Source organism: Bubalus bubalis, chromosome 1 (assembly GCF_019923935.1).
Source record: "Bubalus bubalis isolate 160015118507 breed Murrah chromosome 1, NDDB_SH_1, whole genome shotgun sequence".
Taxonomy (NCBI): domain Eukaryota; kingdom Metazoa; phylum Chordata; class Mammalia; order Artiodactyla; family Bovidae; genus Bubalus; species Bubalus bubalis.
The window spans coordinates 142,643,373-142,662,255 of record NC_059157.1 but is presented as its reverse complement, the minus strand read 5'-3'; the positions used below and the strand labels follow the sequence as shown (position 1 = coordinate 142,662,255).

The 18,883-nt window shown below is 42.9% G+C and overlaps 1 protein-coding gene and 1 non-coding gene across 4 annotated transcripts in view; one reads left to right on the top strand and one right to left on the bottom strand.

The window, feature by feature from the left end:
• The window catches only part of LRRC31 (leucine rich repeat containing 31), a 28,860-nt gene extending 16,326 nt beyond the window's left edge, over positions 1-12,534 (bottom strand). The window contains exons 1-4 of one of the 3 annotated variants that reach the window (XM_006055959.3): positions 12,363-12,534; positions 10,022-10,267; positions 3,520-3,659; positions 1,405-1,576 (exon numbers count right to left, since the gene is read on the bottom strand). In XM_006055959.3, coding sequence (XP_006056021.2) covers positions 1,405-1,576; positions 3,520-3,659; positions 10,022-10,267; positions 12,363-12,534 — 730 coding nt within the window. Of the gene's footprint in view, positions 1-192; positions 1,577-3,433; positions 5,826-10,021; positions 10,268-12,362 lie in introns of those variants that run through there. The other 2 variants (XR_006551922.1, XR_006551921.1) reach the window with 2 other exon arrangements.
• Positions 11,086-11,157, top strand: TRNAC-GCA. Its single transcript has one exon. It is a non-coding gene; the product is annotated as a tRNA-Cys (tRNA).
• Positions 12,535-18,883: the final 6,349 nt, after the last annotated feature.

The window sequence follows — 18,883 nt, the reverse complement described above, 5'->3', positions numbered from 1 at the left end:
TGAAGGAGATCAGCCCTGGGATTTCTTTGGAAGGACTGATGCTAAAGCTGAAACTCCAGTACTTTGGCCACCTCATGCGAAGAGTTGACTCATTGGAAAAGGCTCTGATGCTGGGAGGGATTGGGGGCAGGAGAAGAAGGGGATGACAGAGGACGAGATGGCTGGATGGCATCACTGACTCGATGGACATGAGTCTGGGTGAACTCCGGGAGTTGGTGATGGACAGGGAGGCCTGGCGTGTTGTGATTCATGGGGTCGCAAAGAGTCGGACACGACTGAGCGACTGAACTGAGCTGAACCTGTGAGGCTAAATTGATCATAGAAAACCACAGAAAGGTAATTTTGGATGGGGAAGTAGGGAAAGAAGGAATTATCGATTATTGAGTGCCTACTATGTGTCAAGCATGTAGTAGGTACTTTATAAAATTATTTAATCCTCACAATTTTTTGAGGTGGATATCATCCTCATTTCAGAGATAATAAAACCAAGGCTCAAAAAGGTTGTTTTGTCCATGGTCACAAAAATAGTTATAAGTGGGACCAGGATTTAAACTAGGATCTGGCCATTTTCTAGGGAATTATTAGAGAGAAGTGCATCTGTGCATGCTCAGTCATGTCTGACTCTGTGACCCCCATGGATTGTAGCCCACCAAGCTCCTCTGTCCATGGGATATTTCTGACAATACTGGGGTGGATTGCCATTTCCTCCTCCAGTTTAGAGAAAAGACATTGGCATAAATTTTGTTGCTTTTACAGAAATCTTTGCCGAGATGTAAATGATCAAAATACATAATTGAAATAAAGACGAGATGAAAAGAAGACTAAAAAAGTATGTCTGGCATCTAAAATTAGCAAGCATTCCAGTAAAGCAGCTGGGTTAACAGCATGACAAATTTTAGCCTACATTTTAGGTTATTCGGTGTTCAACATACAAAACTAACTTAATTGAGGTTCTGGTTCTACTTAAACCATTGCTTTTATTTGAAAAATCTTGTTTTGATCAATTTTTTAAAAATAGGAATGGGAAAAGAGAAAAGCATTTTGAGATTGGAAAGGATCTTAATTTATCTATCCCAACTTCTCTGTGTTACAGATGAGGTAACAGATCCAGAGAGAGCAAATTTTGCAATTATTATTACCATTTAAACTCCCTGAGACCAGAGGCTTGGTCAGCCTGTTCCCCTCTTTATCCCAGGGCTTAGCGCAATTATGGGTGCAGGTTACACAGTTCTCTAGAAAGTGCAAACGCTCAACACAGCATTTGATCATGTACGGACAGCGCTCTCATCCTCATCCATGGGAATCCAAGGGGAGTGGTCACCCAGGTAATTTGCCCTTGAGGGTTTGGATTGCAGAGAGCACTCTCTCTCTCAAGCACTCTCTCAAGGGAAGCATTCATCATACCCAGTGCCCAAACATCATTAGCGGTAAGTCTGCAACTACTCAGCCTCAGGATTTTTAACTTGCTGACAAGATGCATTTGCTGGGTGAGTACATGGAGGTTTCCACGTGTGACATCATTCCAGGAAATATCCAGTTTTTCCAAGTCTGGGAGAGAAGGCAGCAAAGCAAGTAGAAGTGAACACAAGAAAAGACAGATTTACATGTGAAATTTGTGATTTGTAGTAAACAGGATTCATCTACTGCCTGTTGCTCTGTAACAGGATAGAAGGAGGATGGATGGGCTGACTTTCCGCACAGCAGGGCTCCCTCAGGTGTGCAACTGGGGACGTTGTGATATTACATATCCTATTTCTTGGGACCTTTTTTATTTCTGCCAAATAACTGCATTCTGAAAAGGCAGTGGTGTTTCTGTGAGATTTCATAAGAATTCCTTTACTGTAGTGGGAATGGCAGTTCAGCTACAGCTGCTACTACCGCCATCAGTGTGTATCCTGGTCCCTTTATTTTGCAAACCCTCTAACAACCATCACTCTGTCATTCTATTGGATCCTCAGGCCGAAGGCCGGGGGAACACTCCGTTGGCCAGGACTGCTCAGACAGTGCCCGTTAACTATTTATTCTTATCTAGATCACCTGGATATCACCATCTTACAAACCTCCTTTTATACCTACATGGGCCCACATGTGGAGGTTTAGACAGGCACAAAGCCTGACCAGAACCTTCTCTGAGTCTCCTCCATTGCTCACAAAAAATGAAGTCACTCTCTGGGAATAAAATTCTCCAAGGTTATCTTTATCTCCTGCGGCAACAAGACTTGAGTGGAAATGCCAAAATCAAGGCTGGAAGGTGTCTTTGCTTGCTTGCTTTTAAATCTGTCTTGGGTGTAAAAATAGTGGCCGCAGTTAGACCTCACATGGTGAGCTTCTAGAGTTACAGGCCCAGCAATTCCTGACCTTCCACCATTCTGAAGAAATTCTGAAGACACACTTAGGGGCAAAAAAATATGTTTATGTTTTCTTTTTGCCAGCATTCAAAGTGTTAGTCACTCAGTCATGTCCTCCTCTTTGCAACTACATGTACTATAGTCCACCAGGCTCCTCTGTCCTTGGGATTCTCCAGGCAAGAATACTGGAGTGGGTTGCCATTTCCTTCTCCAGGGAATCTTCCCAGCCCAGGGATCAAACCCAGGTCTCCCACATTACAGGCAGATTCTTTACTGTCTGAGTCATCAGGGAAGCCCAAAGCACTTCAGCAATTTAATTTTGTTTACCATGATGTTAACTTTACAAAGTATGAACGTCTATTGAACACATTAGAAGGCAAAAAAACTAGGATTCCTGGGACCCGCTCTGGAAGATTTCAGTTCAGTGGGTTTGGATTGGACTCTTTTATGCATTTCCACAGGTTCTGCAAGATTCTGACACGTACACAGGCATTTGAGAACCACGGGCACGGTTACAGTTTCCTGTTAAGAGATCCGTCTCAAATGTAATGGCATGGATTTTAATTAAAATAGTCAAGGACAGCGCCCCCTCACTCAAAACACAGTTCTTTTGATTCCTCTGTTGGTAGACACATTTAATGTGATTAAATACTTGACTTAAGATTTCCGAAAAAAGAGAATCTTTAAGAAGGTGATGATGGTGGTGTTGGGGAGAGGGTTCTTTGCAATCAAACTCCTGCTGGAGTGTCACAAACAGTAATCGTTCTTTTGTATAAAAAAAGGTGTGAGCAATAATCACTAGGAATGATACTTTTCATTCCACAGACAACAACCTGATGCCCCTTTAAACTCCCAGCAGGGCTTGGTTTTATGGATGAGTTTATATCATATACAGGAGGAGATGAGTTTCAGAGAGAGGTAATTAGTGGAGAGGTAAAAGTGCTTAGGAAAAAACAAAGCTCCCTCCTAAATTTGGGCTCAAATCTTTGAAATTTGAGAAAGAATCAATTGACTTTTTTTTTTTTTAATAGTGATGTAGCTGCTCTTCCCGAATTCTCTAGGCCACCCTGCAGACCTCGGCTTACCAAGTGAGGATGGAGCGCTTTGCCTGCTCATCTCAGCCCTCTGTGCCCTTGTGCCTCTGGATAAGGTCAACTCCATACAGACCCGTCTCCCTCACATCCGCTGTTGTCTGTCTGCAGTTGTTCAGGTCTAGACACTTGCTGATGGCTTTTCTGCCCAGCTTCTGCAGAAACCACTCATTTTCCTCCATCCTGGATCCCAGTTCTGTTTCTGAAGTGAGAGTCTTGGCTGTATGATAAGAATAAAGAAGAATTTGCTGTGCATGACAGTATGAAGATGAGACACATGAGAAGACAGACAACTGTGAACTAGTTCTTTGTGAAACTTCAACTCAGAAGGGGACAAAACCTGACCTCTGTCCCTGTGGCTGGTGCTCAACACTGGCTGCTCTAGGGACCCATTTCCTACAATGGAGCCTGAGGAGCTCAGGGGCTTCTCTTTCATGGCCTGACCTGGGCTTCTTGCATGGAGACTGAATCATGTTCCTAGACGAAGCGGTAAACTTGTTAGCACGGCATTTAAGACCGCTGTGGTGGAAGGATGCGCAGACATCTTTGGTGAACGTACTGCTGGGGGACGCGCCCACATGCTGGCCTCCTAACAGGACAGACGGGGAAGGGGGAACATTGCAGTCCCCCCGATGAGCCTCAGATGGCCAAAGGGAGCAAGTGAAGCACTTGCTGCTCATTTCCTAGACCCTTCAACTAACAAATCCAGAGACGGTAGTACCTACAAGAGCTTTTGTATTTTCTCAACTCCTGCCAGAGAATATATTCAGAAAACCTCATTTGTCTTTGTTATTAGGTACTTTTTTTTTTTAGGGACATATGTGACACCCTTGCCAAGTTCCTCTGTAATAATGCTGCACTATGTCACTAACATTTAAAAAGATTAAATAAAAATAAAAAGCTATAATTTTGTGTGTGTGTGTGTTAGTCTCTCAGTCGTGTCTGACTCTTTGCGACCCCATGGACTATATTAATTTTATTAATAATTTTATTGTCTTCTACTGCATGTGTCAACATGTAAGCCACATGTGAAACATACTTTACTTTTGTAAGACAAAATGAATAAGCATGTACAGACAGTGACTTTAATGAGGTCCCGTAGTGATAATACATATAAGGACTTCCCTGTTGGTGCAATAGTTAATAGTCCACGCTCCCACCACAGGGGGCATGGGTTCAATCCCTTGTCAGGGAACTTAAATCCTGCATGCTGTGTGGTGAGGCCAAATAAATAAATAAAATATATACAAACAGTATGCATACTGGAATCCAATAGGAAAGCATAAGTTCCAAATGTACAGTAATACTCTAACCCTGAGAAAAAAGTATACAAATCATATAGAGAAAAATGAAATATATTGGCACCAGTGAAAATGAAAAGATAGCAGCATTACCATAGTAGTAAATTTAGACTAAAATATTAGCAGGAGAATAGACTCCATCTCTCTTCTGCAGCGGGTCTAGTGGCTTGCCATTCTTAAGAAAACCGCCTACAGGCTGTACGTCTTTGATAGGATGGTTGGTGTTGCCACATTCTACCAGTAAGAGGCAGCATCATCCACCCACCATTTACCTCTTCACTCTGGCCTCCAATTTTTATTATAGTAAGTTGTATACAAGGTATTTTATTTTGGGTAGGGTTGCAGATTTAAGAAAAACAAAAATACCATGTCCAATTAACCTTAAACTTCTGGTAAACAAAGAATCATTGTTTAGTAAAAGTACATCCCAAATAATGCAGGTATTTTTCTTTTTCTGACAACCCTAATTTGGGGTGGATCAGAGGAGATTATGGATGAGGGGGACGAGGAAGGACTGCCTCTTACATGCCAGTGAGGACAGAACATTTTGTGTACACTTGATGCAAGGAGTCGTCAGCACACTGTCTCATAGATTTGGAAGCCGAGACTCAGACTGTTAATTGGTCAGCAGCAGAGTCAGAATTTGAACCCAGAACAATCTGCTCCAAAGCCCATTATATGTGTGTGCTTTTTAAATTTTTGTGCTTAAAAGTTTTTTCTCTGCATTGTGTCTTATTGCACTCCTTTTTGTCTTTTAGCTTTTTTATCTCTGTAGGTTCAGCCTACAACCATGCTCAAGTTCCAGCTTCACCAAGCCTTCTTTTTCTTTGTTTTCTCCTCAAGCCACTGTTCTGTCAATCATTTCCTTTACTGTCAAATGTTTGAAAAGAGTGGAGTGTGCTTGCTGGCCCCACTTCTTCAACACAGCTACCAATTAGTCCTCTACATTCTAGTTGCCACGCTCACCTGACCAAATAAATTGTTTCTCCAAGGTCACCACCACCAATGATGTATGTATGGTCAGGCCATTAAGGATGGTTGTTCTCTTGATCTCTATCCATCCCCTACTTGACCAGGCCCTGCTTCCCTCACATGACTATCCAATCCTCTTAATTACAGGGCTTAATCAGTAACTGCCTGCCTGCTTGCCCCCTGCCCCAGCTGCTGGTTTCCCTGGTTACTGATGAGCCCACCTCCCCTATAGATGGTAGCCTCCTTCTCCTGGTGAATATCAAAGACTGCTGCCATGTTCTGCCTGTTGTCTGTCACACATGGTGGGGTGTGACTCCAGGACCTTTGTGTAAGATGCCCCTAACCAATGAACACTGATGTCTCTATTGCTGTCACCAGGCTTTTTCTTTGGTCTTAAGTCTGGGCAACTACAAGATTTGCATGCCAGTGGGGTGCAGCCCAACAACCAACCAACTGACAGATTCTGAAATCCCTTTGCAGACCACATCCTACTTGGGTGCTCTGTAATATATATTTTATATGACTGACAAGTCCAAGGCAGCACAACTGGAAAACCTAGATCAACTCATGGGTCTATCAGGTAAGCAAGTCATTTAACTTCTCTGAGCCTTGGTTTACTCATCTATAAAATGGAAATTATAGTTCCCACCTGGTTCATTTATCAGGAGTGTAGTGACTTGAAGTTGCTGAACCTTCCCAGGAAGATGGGACTCTACAATACCTTTGACATGATACATACTTTGTAAACACTGTTGAATGAACAAATAGCTAAATGAGTGAATGAATGAATGTTAGCTTTATAGTTCCTCAATTACCAAAATCGAAATGATAAATCTTTATAACACCTAAGTACAAATATGAGTACCCATTTTTGAGGCCCCCACATATTGCCTTACATACCGTATGTATGTTTTTTTAAATCTATGAAACTTTTCCTTCAAAAAATATCTTATGTCACAGCTCAATATATACATAACAGATGAATCAGATCTGCTACAGGTTGGCTGTTGCTAATGGAGGGCTGGCGCTCCGTGGAGGGGGCAAAGTGACCACATGTGAGCAGCTCCGTGGAGCGATTCGGGGCCTTTTCTAGCTGCTGTTCTGCTGAACCAAATTCTTGCTTCTGGGGAGATTCTGCGAGCCAAGCAGGATCTTCTCATTAGGTTCTTTTCCAAGCTAAACCTGGAGAGGTTGGCTTCTGTTGTTTACAACCAAGAACCCTAATGGTCTCGTAAAACATGATTATCTGTTTGTAACATGGGTGGTGTGGTACAGGGAATGAAGATAACAAGTTCCTGTTATCAAGGAGCTACCTGTCTGATGCAGGAGACAGAAGAGCCGCAGCCACAGTGCAGCGGAGACGTACAAGGGTGGAGGCCAGCAGCGGTGCCAGGCGGCCCAGGGCAGAGACGGTAAGTGCTTCAGTTCTTGGGATGGGTCTTGGCAAGCTTCCAAGTGAAAGTATGAGTCGCTCAGTCATGTCCAACTCTCTGCACCCCATGGACTGTAGCCCACCAGGCTTCTCTGTCCATGGGATTCTCCAGGCAAGAGTACTGAAGCGGGTTGCCATTTCCTTCTCCAGGGGATCTTTCCAAGCCAGGGATCAAACCCAGGTCTCCCGCATTGCGGGCAAGTTCTCCACTGTCTGAGCCACCAGGGAAGCCTAAGTGAAAGTGGTAGATAAATTGCACCTTAAAGATGAGTTGGAGTCAGCCAGGTGGGTGGTCAGGAAGGAGAGATAAGTAGGGGAGGGGTGCAAAGGGAGGGTAGAGACACAGGGAAGGTCTTTTTCGGCACAGGGAACCACTCCGGGGGAAGGTGGCCAGATCGGGAAACTGCAGGTAAATCACAATGTCAGCAGTAGGGGATGAATGTGAGGTTGGGGGAAGGCAGAGGCCGTGAAGAGATATTCAGCTTGCCACAAACACCATGAAGATCGTGCTTGAGAATATAGACATTCTCTTCAAGGCAAGAAAGACTCAGTGAAGAATTTCAAACTGGTGGAAGACATCTGTGGTTTAGAAAGAGCACCCGGCGGAAGTGTGGGGGACAGGCTGGCAAGAGAGCAAGACCAGGAGGAGAGAAACCAGGTAGGAATCAGCGGCAGCGGTCCATGCAATAGACAAGAAAGCCAGGACAGCAACAGAGAGGACCAGCTAGGCCCCAGAGCCATTTGGGGGACAATTCATGTAACTCCAGGGGCCACTGAGTTTGGGGAGAAATGAAAATGGAGACGCCATGCACATCTTGAGGGGCTGGTATTGGCCAGCTGAGATAACCAGCTGACCGCACTGTTAATTTAATCATGATAATAGGTATCCACTGGGGCTTCCCAAGTGGCTCAGTGGTGAAGAATCCGCTTGCTGATAGAGGAGATGCAGGTTTGATCCCTGGGTTGGGAAGATCCCCTGGAGGAGGAAATGGCAACCCAATCCCGTGTTCTTGCCTGTGGAATCCCATGGACAGAGGAGCCTGGCAGGCTACAGTCCATGGAGTTGCAAAAAGTCAGACATGACTGAGCGCTACTACATGGGTATCCATTAACCATGTTCCTAAAGCTCCAAATCATACTTTAGAACATAGCAACAACCTTCTGATTACCTTCTTTTAAAGATAGACTTCTTAATTTTCTACTTTCAAAAATGTGTTCAAACTGCTCACAGGTAAAGTGATATTTCTGGTATTTGGTGCAAATAATCTGACAGACATGGGGGTAGGTATAAATGAAATAAGACTGGCCGTGGGTTGATAATTCTTAGAGGGAGGTAATCATGGGGACTCATACTGTTCTCTCTTTTATATGTGTTTGCATGAAAAGCATAAATGTTTTAAAAATACGTTTACTCGAATAATATACCGATGACACTGTATATGTCATGAGTTTAGAGAGAGAGTGGCAATATTTTCATAACCCTTGAATTTGTAATCTCTGTGCTGGGAACTTTCAGCTATTTAGTGTAACACAGTGAAGCAGAAAACAAGGGAGAGGGAAAGCCAGATATTCCCCAAAGGGCAAAAAAGGGAACTTAAGTAATTATGCCATAGGCATGGAATGGAATATTATGCCACTGTCAAAAGTAGGCACATGAACATCATGTAACCATGTGAGAACTGAACAGTATAATAAATCCCAGAAGTAGGATCACAGCTCCATGTAAGCTCAGGAGGGTTTTATAAGCTCTTCTAATTGTACAAAGTATGTCTGTTTGGCCTCTGCTAGCTCTCTGACTCGGAGAAGGCAATGGCAACCCACTCCAGTACTCTTGCCTAGAAAATCCCATGGATGGAGGAGCCTGGTGGGCTGCCATCCATGGGGTCTCACAGAGTCAGACATGACTGAAGTGACTTAGCAGCAGCAGCAGCAGCAGCAGCAGCAGCTCTCTGACTAGTCTCCTACTACTCTCATCCTCTATCCCTCTCTCATCCTGCTTCAGCATCTCTAACCTCCTGGCCAGCTCCAAGCACTCCAGGCTCACTCCCATATTGGGCCTTTGCATTTACAGATCCCTTTGCCTGGAAAGCTGCTCCCTAAAATATCTATATGGCTGGCTTAATTCATTCTACGTGGCTGCCTTTCAGATCTCTGCTCAGAGTTTCTATTACTAAATCAGAAACTCCTTCCTGCCAACTGCATCTAAAATTACCCCAGCCCATCATTCACTATCTCCTTAGATTGCTTATTGGTCTTCATATGACTTATCACACAAAAAGTATGCCTGCTTTAGTCCTTTGTGTACATAAGGTTCTCTTTTTCATGGCTATATTTCTAATAAGTGACTGGCATGTAGGAGATACTCAATATTTGTTGGCTGGTTGGTTGACCATAAATATATGTGTATGAAAAGAATCTTGAAGAGATAGCACTTTGTGTTAAAATGAAAGGAAACTGGGTATTTTTCTCTAAACCTTTCTGCGACATAATTACTTTTGATAATTTAAAAGTAAAATGAGCAAATTATTTAAAATATTCAACAAAATAAATGTTTAGAACAGATTTCATTATATTAGGTGTTATTTAACTCATGTCATCTCTTTAGGGGAGAATGCTAAGTCACTTCAGTCATGCCCAAATCTTTGTGACCCTATGGACTGTAGCCCACCAGGCTCCTCTGTCCGTGGGATTCTCCAGGAAAGAATACTTGAGTGGGTTGCCATGCCCTCCTCCAGGGATCTTTCCAATCCAGGGATCGAAACTACTTCTCTTGCAACTCCTGCATTACAGACTGATTCTTTACCTCTGAGCCACAGGGGAAGCCCTTTGGGGAGAAAATTGATCTAAAAAATTAAGAAATATCAGGCAGAAGCTTACCAGCGTCTAAGGAGATTGTCTTCAGTGTCTTGTCCTGGGGTTGGGAATCAGTTGTTTTAGGGTCAATGCTCTCTTTTCTGCTTCCAGCTTTGGGGAACCTGGATTTTGATCCCCTGATGCTCTTGTTGACAAGTGGAGCCTGGGGTGTAGTTTCTCCATCTGAGGAACTTTTCTTCCCTGTTTGACTCATGGTCAAGTTGAATAGCGTCTTTCTCAATAAGCCATCTTCCTGTGGTTTTCTGTTTTCTAGGATTTCAGAAAGAGAAGAGAATAAGACTGTCAAGCCTCTGTGAAATCCAACTTCCCTACACAGGTTTTTGTTTCCCCTTTCTGTTATTGCTGGTAATGTTTAACATAGAAATAAGAAGGACGTATCCCAGGATCCTGGAACTAACAGATGGCAGCAGATACAAATCCAAAGCAAATATGAGTTTGAAACTTTGCCCTATTTTATTGTGAGAAACAATTCTTTAAACACCTCTTTGACAAGTGCATTGAATGTGTCGATACCTTTTAAATTTCAACAGTCATAGTTACCTTCTGAGAGAGATTGTATAGAAGAACTTGGCATGCCTCTAAGCTCCCTGGCCCTTTGCAAACTGTCACCCAGAGGAGACTGCTTCAGGGACTCCAGGTGCATCTCTTGGCACACTGTTTTTTTTTTTTTTCCTCTTGGCATTTTCACCTTCACTACTCAGCCCTGCACTTGTTCCCATAAAAACATATCGGCAGTCAGGAATTAATTCACTCCACGAAGTGAACGTACTCTGGGCCAGATACTGTTCTTGACGCAAGAGAGTCAGTGACCAAGACACAGCTCATGTTACTTAAGTCTTAACCTGGTAGAAAGATGGCCCCATATGCCAACAATTACCCTGGGACAAGGGCCGTCAGGGAGGAGAGACCCCTGTGGTCAGGGAACCCACCATTGGACTAAGCCTGGCTTGGAGCATAACTCTGAGCAATGAGTGACATTACCTCGATTTTGAGATAGTTAAAAAGAGAGAAGGGAAAGTGTCCCAGGTAGGAAAAATCAGGCTCAAAAGCTTCCAGGTATGAGGGCTTCCCTGGTGGCTCAGATGGTAAAGCGTCTGTCTGCAATGCAGGAGACCTGGGTTCGATCCCCGGGTTGGGAAGATCCCCTGGAGAAGGAAATGGCAGCCCACTCCAGTATTCTTGCCTGGAAAATTCCATGGACGGCGGAGCCTGGTAGGCTACTGTCCATGGGGTCGCAAAGAGTCAGACACGACTGAGCGAAGGGAAGAAGAAGATGAAGACCTAAAGGAGCCTGGGGTTGCCTCTAGGAGTGGATTCTTGGTGCTTGGAGCAAGGGATGTGGGGGATGGAGGTTAGGGGTGGGTCTGGTGTGACTTGAGGCTCAAGATTCATGAAGGTTTAATCTATTGTCCCTCCTGGGATCTCCTTACATTTTAAGGGAGGATTAAAAACTGAAACAGGGTTTCCCAGGTGGTGCTAGTGATAAGGAATATGCCTATCAATGCAGAAGACCCACGAGAGATACTGGTTCCATCCCTGGGTAGGAAAGATCCCCTGGAATAAGAAATAGCAACCCACTCCAGTATTCTTGCCTGGAAAATCCCATGGACAAAGGAGTCTGGCGGGCTACAGTCCATGGGGCTCCAGAGAGTCAGACACAACTAAGCAAACGATTAAGTACTAAAGACTTAAACTAAAGGGATAAAACTATAAATGGAATTTTAGATTCTGCTATTAAAGTTTACATTCTGTCCTTAGGCTAGGGCCTAATAGATATTCTTGAAATAACAATGTTCATGGCTCCCTCCCTATAAAATAGGTCTTTCTGTAATACTACATTCCAGAATGGTTCAAGAAACATTTTGCACACAGGGGATCTTCAATGACCTTGCAGAGCCCACCTCCATGCTTGGAGGATGGAATGTTCCTAATACCTAGAGTGCTACTTTAATTATTTCATTTATTTATTTTTGGCCCTGATCAGGGATGGAACCCATGCCCCCTGCAGTGGAAGCTCGGAGTCTTAATCACTAGACTGCCAGGGAAGTCCCCTGGAGTACTATTTTAGAAGTAACAGCTAGGGGTATTTTTTTTTTTTTTTTTTGGTCTTTTCAAACTAGAGCAGGATTCAGCCCAGGTTTATACAGGAACAGACAGCCATGGGACCAGACAGTTGTCCAGCTACAGCCCCACAGCTGACCAAGCCTCAGAAGGTTAGGTGGGAGAGACCTTCAGCTTGTGAATCGAGCCACAACCTGCAGCCATGCCTGCCCCGTTTCAATTCCACCATCACCCAAGTGCCCTTTTCCTTTCACTGCTTCTCTGGCACCCACCCACGACTTACCTCCACGGTCACTTTCACTCAATTTCACTTTTTGGAGATGTATACACAGCCATTCTCTGGAGAGCCATCCCAGTAAATGCTTTCCCCTTTTCTCCCTCCTCCTTAAATGTTGTGACTTCAACTCCCAAGTCTCAAGAAAACACTGCTGGATGGTGCTCCAGGATGTGGTCATTTACCCACAAGAAACCCTGCCCAACTGGTGAGGCCCTGCTGGGTTCTCTGTGTACACGAGGACACGACAGAGCAGAACAGGAAGGGCCCGCAGAGGAAACAACACACAGTGGGGAACGAGGAAAGCAGAAAGGAGAAGAAAGCTGCTGAGAGCCAACAGGGAGTCAGAAAAATTCCAAGTATGAGGAAGGCGGGCTTGTGAGAGCAAAGGGGAAAGCACCCGCCTATTTCTTGATACACTGTGGGTTAAGCAGTCGGTTACCATGCTCATGCTTAGAAATATTTTCAAAATGTCTTTGGGAAATTCCTCTTTATATACAAATTGAATGTTCTCAGGCTTTCTTACAGCAACTCAAGCAACTCAAACTCTGGCTTCCCCCTCATCTCTGTGCTGGGTTTTACACTGTGAAGGTAAACAAACCCTGGAAACTGAATTTGGGGAACTTTCAGATCATAGCATAATTAGACTATAGCCACAAAAGAAAACTGAGGTTTTGCCTCTTCTCTCAGAATCAGAGGCATTCACTTAAAAGCTCTTTGGGAAAACCAATGGCTGGCATTTAGTTGAGTAATTATTGTTGATAATTTACTGTATTATCAGTTGGCGAGGCTATTTGCCATGAAACCCCAAGGATAATACATATTTGACACATTATTTCTCTTTAAGTGATTTTCATTTATTTTTGCCAAAGTGAGGAATACTTTTTTTTTCCCCATCCTTAGGTTTTGGCTTAACGTTTATTTAAAATTTTCAAGGAATGCTTTCAAAGGCCTTAAAATTTTGATCCAATGTTTTTAGAGTGAATCATACTTTCAGTGTTGCTTGTTAAGGGGAAATGTGTTTTTATTTCTTCCCCAAACTTATTTCATTAAAAAGCATGACACATACTACAACATGAATGGAGTTTGAGAATGTAAGAGGAAAAAGCCAGTCACAAAAAGGCAAATACTATATGATGCCACTTGCACGGCATATATAGAGGAATCAAATATATAGAAACAGATTGTAGAATAGTGGTTGCCAGGACTTGGGGGAGAGGAAAATTGGGAGTTGTCTTAATGCGTACAAGGTTTTATTTTTATAAGGTAAAAAAGCTCTGGAGATCAGTTGTTTAGCGATGTGAATATGTTTAGCACTACTGAACTGCAGATTTTGAAATGGTTAAGATGTTAAACTTTATGTTTTGTGAGTTTAAAAAATTTTTTAAATTAAAATATATTTTTAAAATATGATTCAGAAGGCTGACTCTAAATGTAAAGTTTTAAAAATGCTTTAATCACTTTTTGCTTTTTTCTCCTTATGTATTTACAAGTATGGCATAATTTTTAAAAATCTAAATGTCTAAATAGGTTTTAAGAAATACAAAGTAAAACTCCTAGGTAATTTTTAAAAACTGACTCACTCAGTTCTAAAGCATTCTGGTGGCACACGGTATCTAGGTCACTTGTCTAATGGGCCTATTACTTCAGCCCTCTCCAGAACTCTTGTCTTGAAAACATATCATTGTAGATACATTTCTTCTGCTGCTGCTGCTAAGTCGCTTCAGTCGTGTCCGACTCTGTGCGACCCCATAGATGGAAGCCCACCAGGCTCCCCTGTCCCTGGGATTCTCCAGGCAAGAATACTGGAGTGGGTTGCCATTTCCTTCTCCAATGCATGAAAGTGAAAAGTGAAAGGGAAGTCGCTCAGTCACGCCCGACTCTTAGCAACCCCATGGACTGCAGCCTACCAGGCTGCTCCATCCATGGGATTTTCCAGGCAAGATTACTGGAGTGGGGTGCCATTGCCTTCTCCGAGATACATTTCTAGCATTGGTTAATACTACTATTCTCAATGAACTTAAGCAAGGAAAGGGATCTACTAAAAAGGAGAACAACACTTCTATTAAAAAAGTGGCAAGAAGGAGAGGACATATGTGTACCTATGGTTGATTCACATTGATATGTGGCAGAAACCAACGCAATATTGTAAAGAAACTATCTTCCATTAAAAATAAACAAAATTTTAAAAGATTACAACGTGATCTGTTTTGCAAATAACAACAACAGAAAAGAAAATTTATTTTTAAAAAAGATGGCAAAGGTAAACATGTGTTTACCCATGTTAGGATTTTAAAAAAACACAACCACTTAAGAAATCTGTAAGGATGTAGAAAACTGGATAGATGCCAACAACATTTTGGAATCTAGAGAGCATGAAGATGCATTTACCTGACTTTATACTTAATTCCCTGCAAAGGCTGGGGTAAATATTTTATAATTTTTCAAATTTCAGAAACCCAAAGTTTCAGTAAGTGTACCAGTAATTGTACCAGGTAACTCTGAAGGAAGACGTGGGTGTGGGTAGGGGTGAAAACAGTATGATTAGTTTAAAAGTGTAAGAAGTTAAACCATCCAATTCCATTTCTTACCCCGGGGCAGACCGAAGACTGCTCTCTTTCCCACCCTGGAAAAGACAGAAAGTTTATTTTCTGAACCAGTTGAAACACAAAGGTTTGGATTCAGAGACTCTGGTCATGTTTTGAGTACTTTATTGGATACAGAGGTTGAATAAAGTCTATGTACAGAAAAATGAGATCTCTCCCTATTTCCCCTGTAGGTCCTCTAAGAACGCACTGGCAACCAAACTTAGTCACCCTCTTCCCCCACCCAGTGGAGGTAGGTGGAAGGACACCTATGTAGGAAACTGACCAAGCCAAAAGAACCCTACAGATACTGATTGTATAGATAGAGTCCCTCAACTAAATGAAGCTGAAGCTGCCCAAGCAATTACAGAGAAGCCCACTGATTGACACATCCTATGGGCTTCCCTGCTGGCTCAGATGGTAAAGAATCTGCCTGCAATGCAGGAGACCTGGGTTCATTCCCTGGGTCAGGAAAATCCCCTGAAGAAAGGAATGGCTATCCACTCCAGTATTCTTGCCTAGAGAATTCTGTGAACAGAGAAGCCTTGGCAGGCTGCAGACCATGGGGTCACAAAGAATCAGACATGACTGAGCAACCAATACACTATTATGTATATACACAGAGCCCTTCATTCTGTTCCCCTGGAGGAGGAAATGGCAACCCACTTCAGTATTCTTACCTGGGAAATCCCATGGACAGAGCAGCCTGGTGGGCTACAGTCCACAGGGTTGCAAAGAATTGGACATGAGTGAGCACACACAGAGTTCATGCTGTATATGCTTGGTTTGGGCCAAAGATCTCAAGGTAGTTGAGGAAAGACTCTGAGAAGAAAATGAGATGCAGAAACAGTAAGAAAAGGGAAGCTTGAGAAAATAAGGGCAGTGTAAGGAGAAGAAAAGAATTTTTAAGTCACTATTATACTTTGAGAGTTCTTGGGTCCATAAACCAAGAATCAGAAGATGAATGAGAGGGGAACTCCAGGGGACAAAGGAAATTTTAGAAATTAAAAATGAGATAGTTTCTGTGCTAGATTAAAGTGACATTCTGTAGTTTGGAATCTACCTAATCCTACAGTTCATGGGGTTGCAAAAGAGTGGGACGTGACTGAGTACATAATCATGCAAGATTAAAAGATAAACGGAAAAAGCAGAATAAAACAACATGTTAATCCTTCAACAATAACATCATCACAGCAAATGCATGACAATCATCTACTATGAAAGTAGTAAGATATCCTGTGAACTCTGAAATACAAGGAAAGGGCTGGATAACTGACATCAATGAGACCTACGGGGTATCAGCAAGTGGGCAAGAGGAAGCAGAAAGCAGGCAAAGGGCCTTGGGGTGACACTGAACAACAGCAAACTCTAATCAAACTGCCAAAGGCACTTACGCTAAATGCTAAATGTGCCCACTTGGTACAGAAGGATAACTGGGTTTTTTCTGGGAACAGTGCCAGAGCTGGGTTCTAAGGGTGAAGGCAAAGGAAAGGTTAGATGGTATAGGACAATTTGGGTCCTATTAAATCTCAGAACTAACCAACTGAATCTCCTTTCCAGGACAGAGTCCTTCACAGAGAAGGATCTGTGGTGGTAGAATCTAAATTGAGTAGCACAGGACTTCCCTGGTGGTCCAGTGGTTAAGAATCTGTCTGCCAGTTCAGGGGATACAGGTTAGATCCTCAGTCTGGGTAGATTCCACATGCTGCGGGGCAACCAGGCCTGTGCGCCACAACTACTGAGCCTGTGTCCCTAGAGCCCACGCCCCACAGGAGAAGCCACTGCAATGAAAGCCTGCGCACTGCAATGAGAGAGAAGTCCCAGCTCACCACAACTAGAGAAAGCCCATGCATAGCAGCGAAGACCCAGTGCAGCCTGAAATAATTAATTCTTTAAATTATTTAAGTAAATAAATTGAGTAGCACAGAGATACTACGAGCAAAGGCAAGAGAAGATCCAGATAAAGTGGGAGATAGGGCAGAAAAAGCAGCTTCAAAAAGCCCAAGGCAATACTGTTTAACTACCATAACAGTAGCAAAGCTATCAAGCTAGGAAAGCTGTCCCATCGTACCCTCCTCTTCGAAGGTAACTACGTGGGCCTCTTCACAGGCTGCCTGATATATTCTCACAAAACCACAGCTGACTTGCCAGAGCACATGATTCACGGATCACACACCATCCCTCCCACTTATTCCAGGCGTTAGAAGTGAGTCCCTAAGTCCAGTCCATACTCTGGGTGCAGGGAGTTTCACTCTGTAAAAGAAGGCATATCAAAGAATTTCTGGCATTTGAAAACTGATCTTTTTATACCTATGATATAAAAAGACTAGAGAGAAACTGAGAGATAGGAATAGAAGATAGGCAAAAACAAACAAACACTTGTCAACAGTTTTGAGGAATTTGGCTGTGGGATCTTCAGTCTTCACTGCAGCACTGGGAATCTTTAGTTGCTGCATATGGAATCTAGTTTCCTGATCAGGGATTGAATCCTGGCCCCCTGCAACGGGGGCTTAGAATCTTAGCCACTAGGCCATCCAGGAGATCCCACGTGATTTCTTTCTTTTTTTTTCTTTTATTTAAAAACATTTTATTTTGCATTGGAATATAACCAATTAACAAACAATTGTGATAGTTTCAGGTAACAGCGAAGAGACTCAGCCATCCATATACATGTAGCAGGAGGTTTCGTTTTGATGTGGTTAAAATGGCCTAAAATTGTCTGTAGAAAAGGTTGCACAACTCTATGAATCTATTTAAAAACAGTGAAATTGTACACATTAAATAAATTGTATTTTATGTGACTCACATCTCACTAAGGTTGTTACTAAAAAGTGAACTTATTACTAATTACGGAAAAAATGTGTACATATTTTTGGCATACTTTATGGTTAAGCTGTGAACAGTTTTTTACAGAACCATAACAATATAATAGTAACATTATATTAAAATTCCAGAATAACCGTGTTGAAGGGCGGGGGAAAGGGGAAATTTGTAGAGGTTTACAGAAATAAATTCTCATCTGCCCTACTAGGAACACCATTCAGTTCAGTTTAGTTCCTCAGTCCTGTCTGACTCTTTGCGACCCCATGGACTGCAGCACACCAGGCCTCCCTGTCCATCACCAACTCCCAGAGTTTACTCAGACTCATGTCCATTGAGTCGGTGATGCCATCCAGCCATCTCATCCTCTGTCGTCCCCTTCTCCGCCTGCCCTCAAACTTTCCCAGCATCAGGGTCTTTTCAAATGAGTCAGCTCTTCACATCAGGTGGTCAAAGTATTGGAGTTTCAGCTTCAACATCAGTCCTTCCAATGAATACCCAGGACTGATCTCCTGTAGGATGGACTGGTTGGATCTCCTTGCAGTCTAGGGGACTCTCAAAAGTCCTCTCCAACACCACGATTCAAAAGCATCAATTTTTCGGAGCTCAGCTTTCTTTATAGTCCAACTCTCATATCCGTACATGACTACTGGAAAAACCATAGATTTAACTAGACGGACCTTTGTCAGCAAAGTAATGTCTCCGCTTTTTAACATGCTGTCTAGGTTGGGTCATAACTTTCTTTCCAAGGAACAAGCGTCTTTTAATTTCATGGCTGCAATCACCATATGTAGTGATTTTGGAGCCCCCCGAAATAAAGTCAGCCACTGTTTCCCCATCTATTTGCCATGAAGTGATGGGACCAGATGCCATGATCTTAGTTTTCTGAATGTTGAGCTTTCAGCAAACTTTTCACTCTCCTCTTGTACTTTTGTCAAGAGGCTCTTTAGTTCTTCATTTTCTGCCATAAGGGTGGTATCATCTGCATACCTGAGGTTATTGATATTTCTCCCAGCAATCTTGATTTCAGCTTGTGCTTCTTCCAGCCCAGCATTTCTCATGAGGTACTCTGCATATAAGTTAAATAAGCAGGGTGACAGTATACAGCCTTGACATACCCTTTTT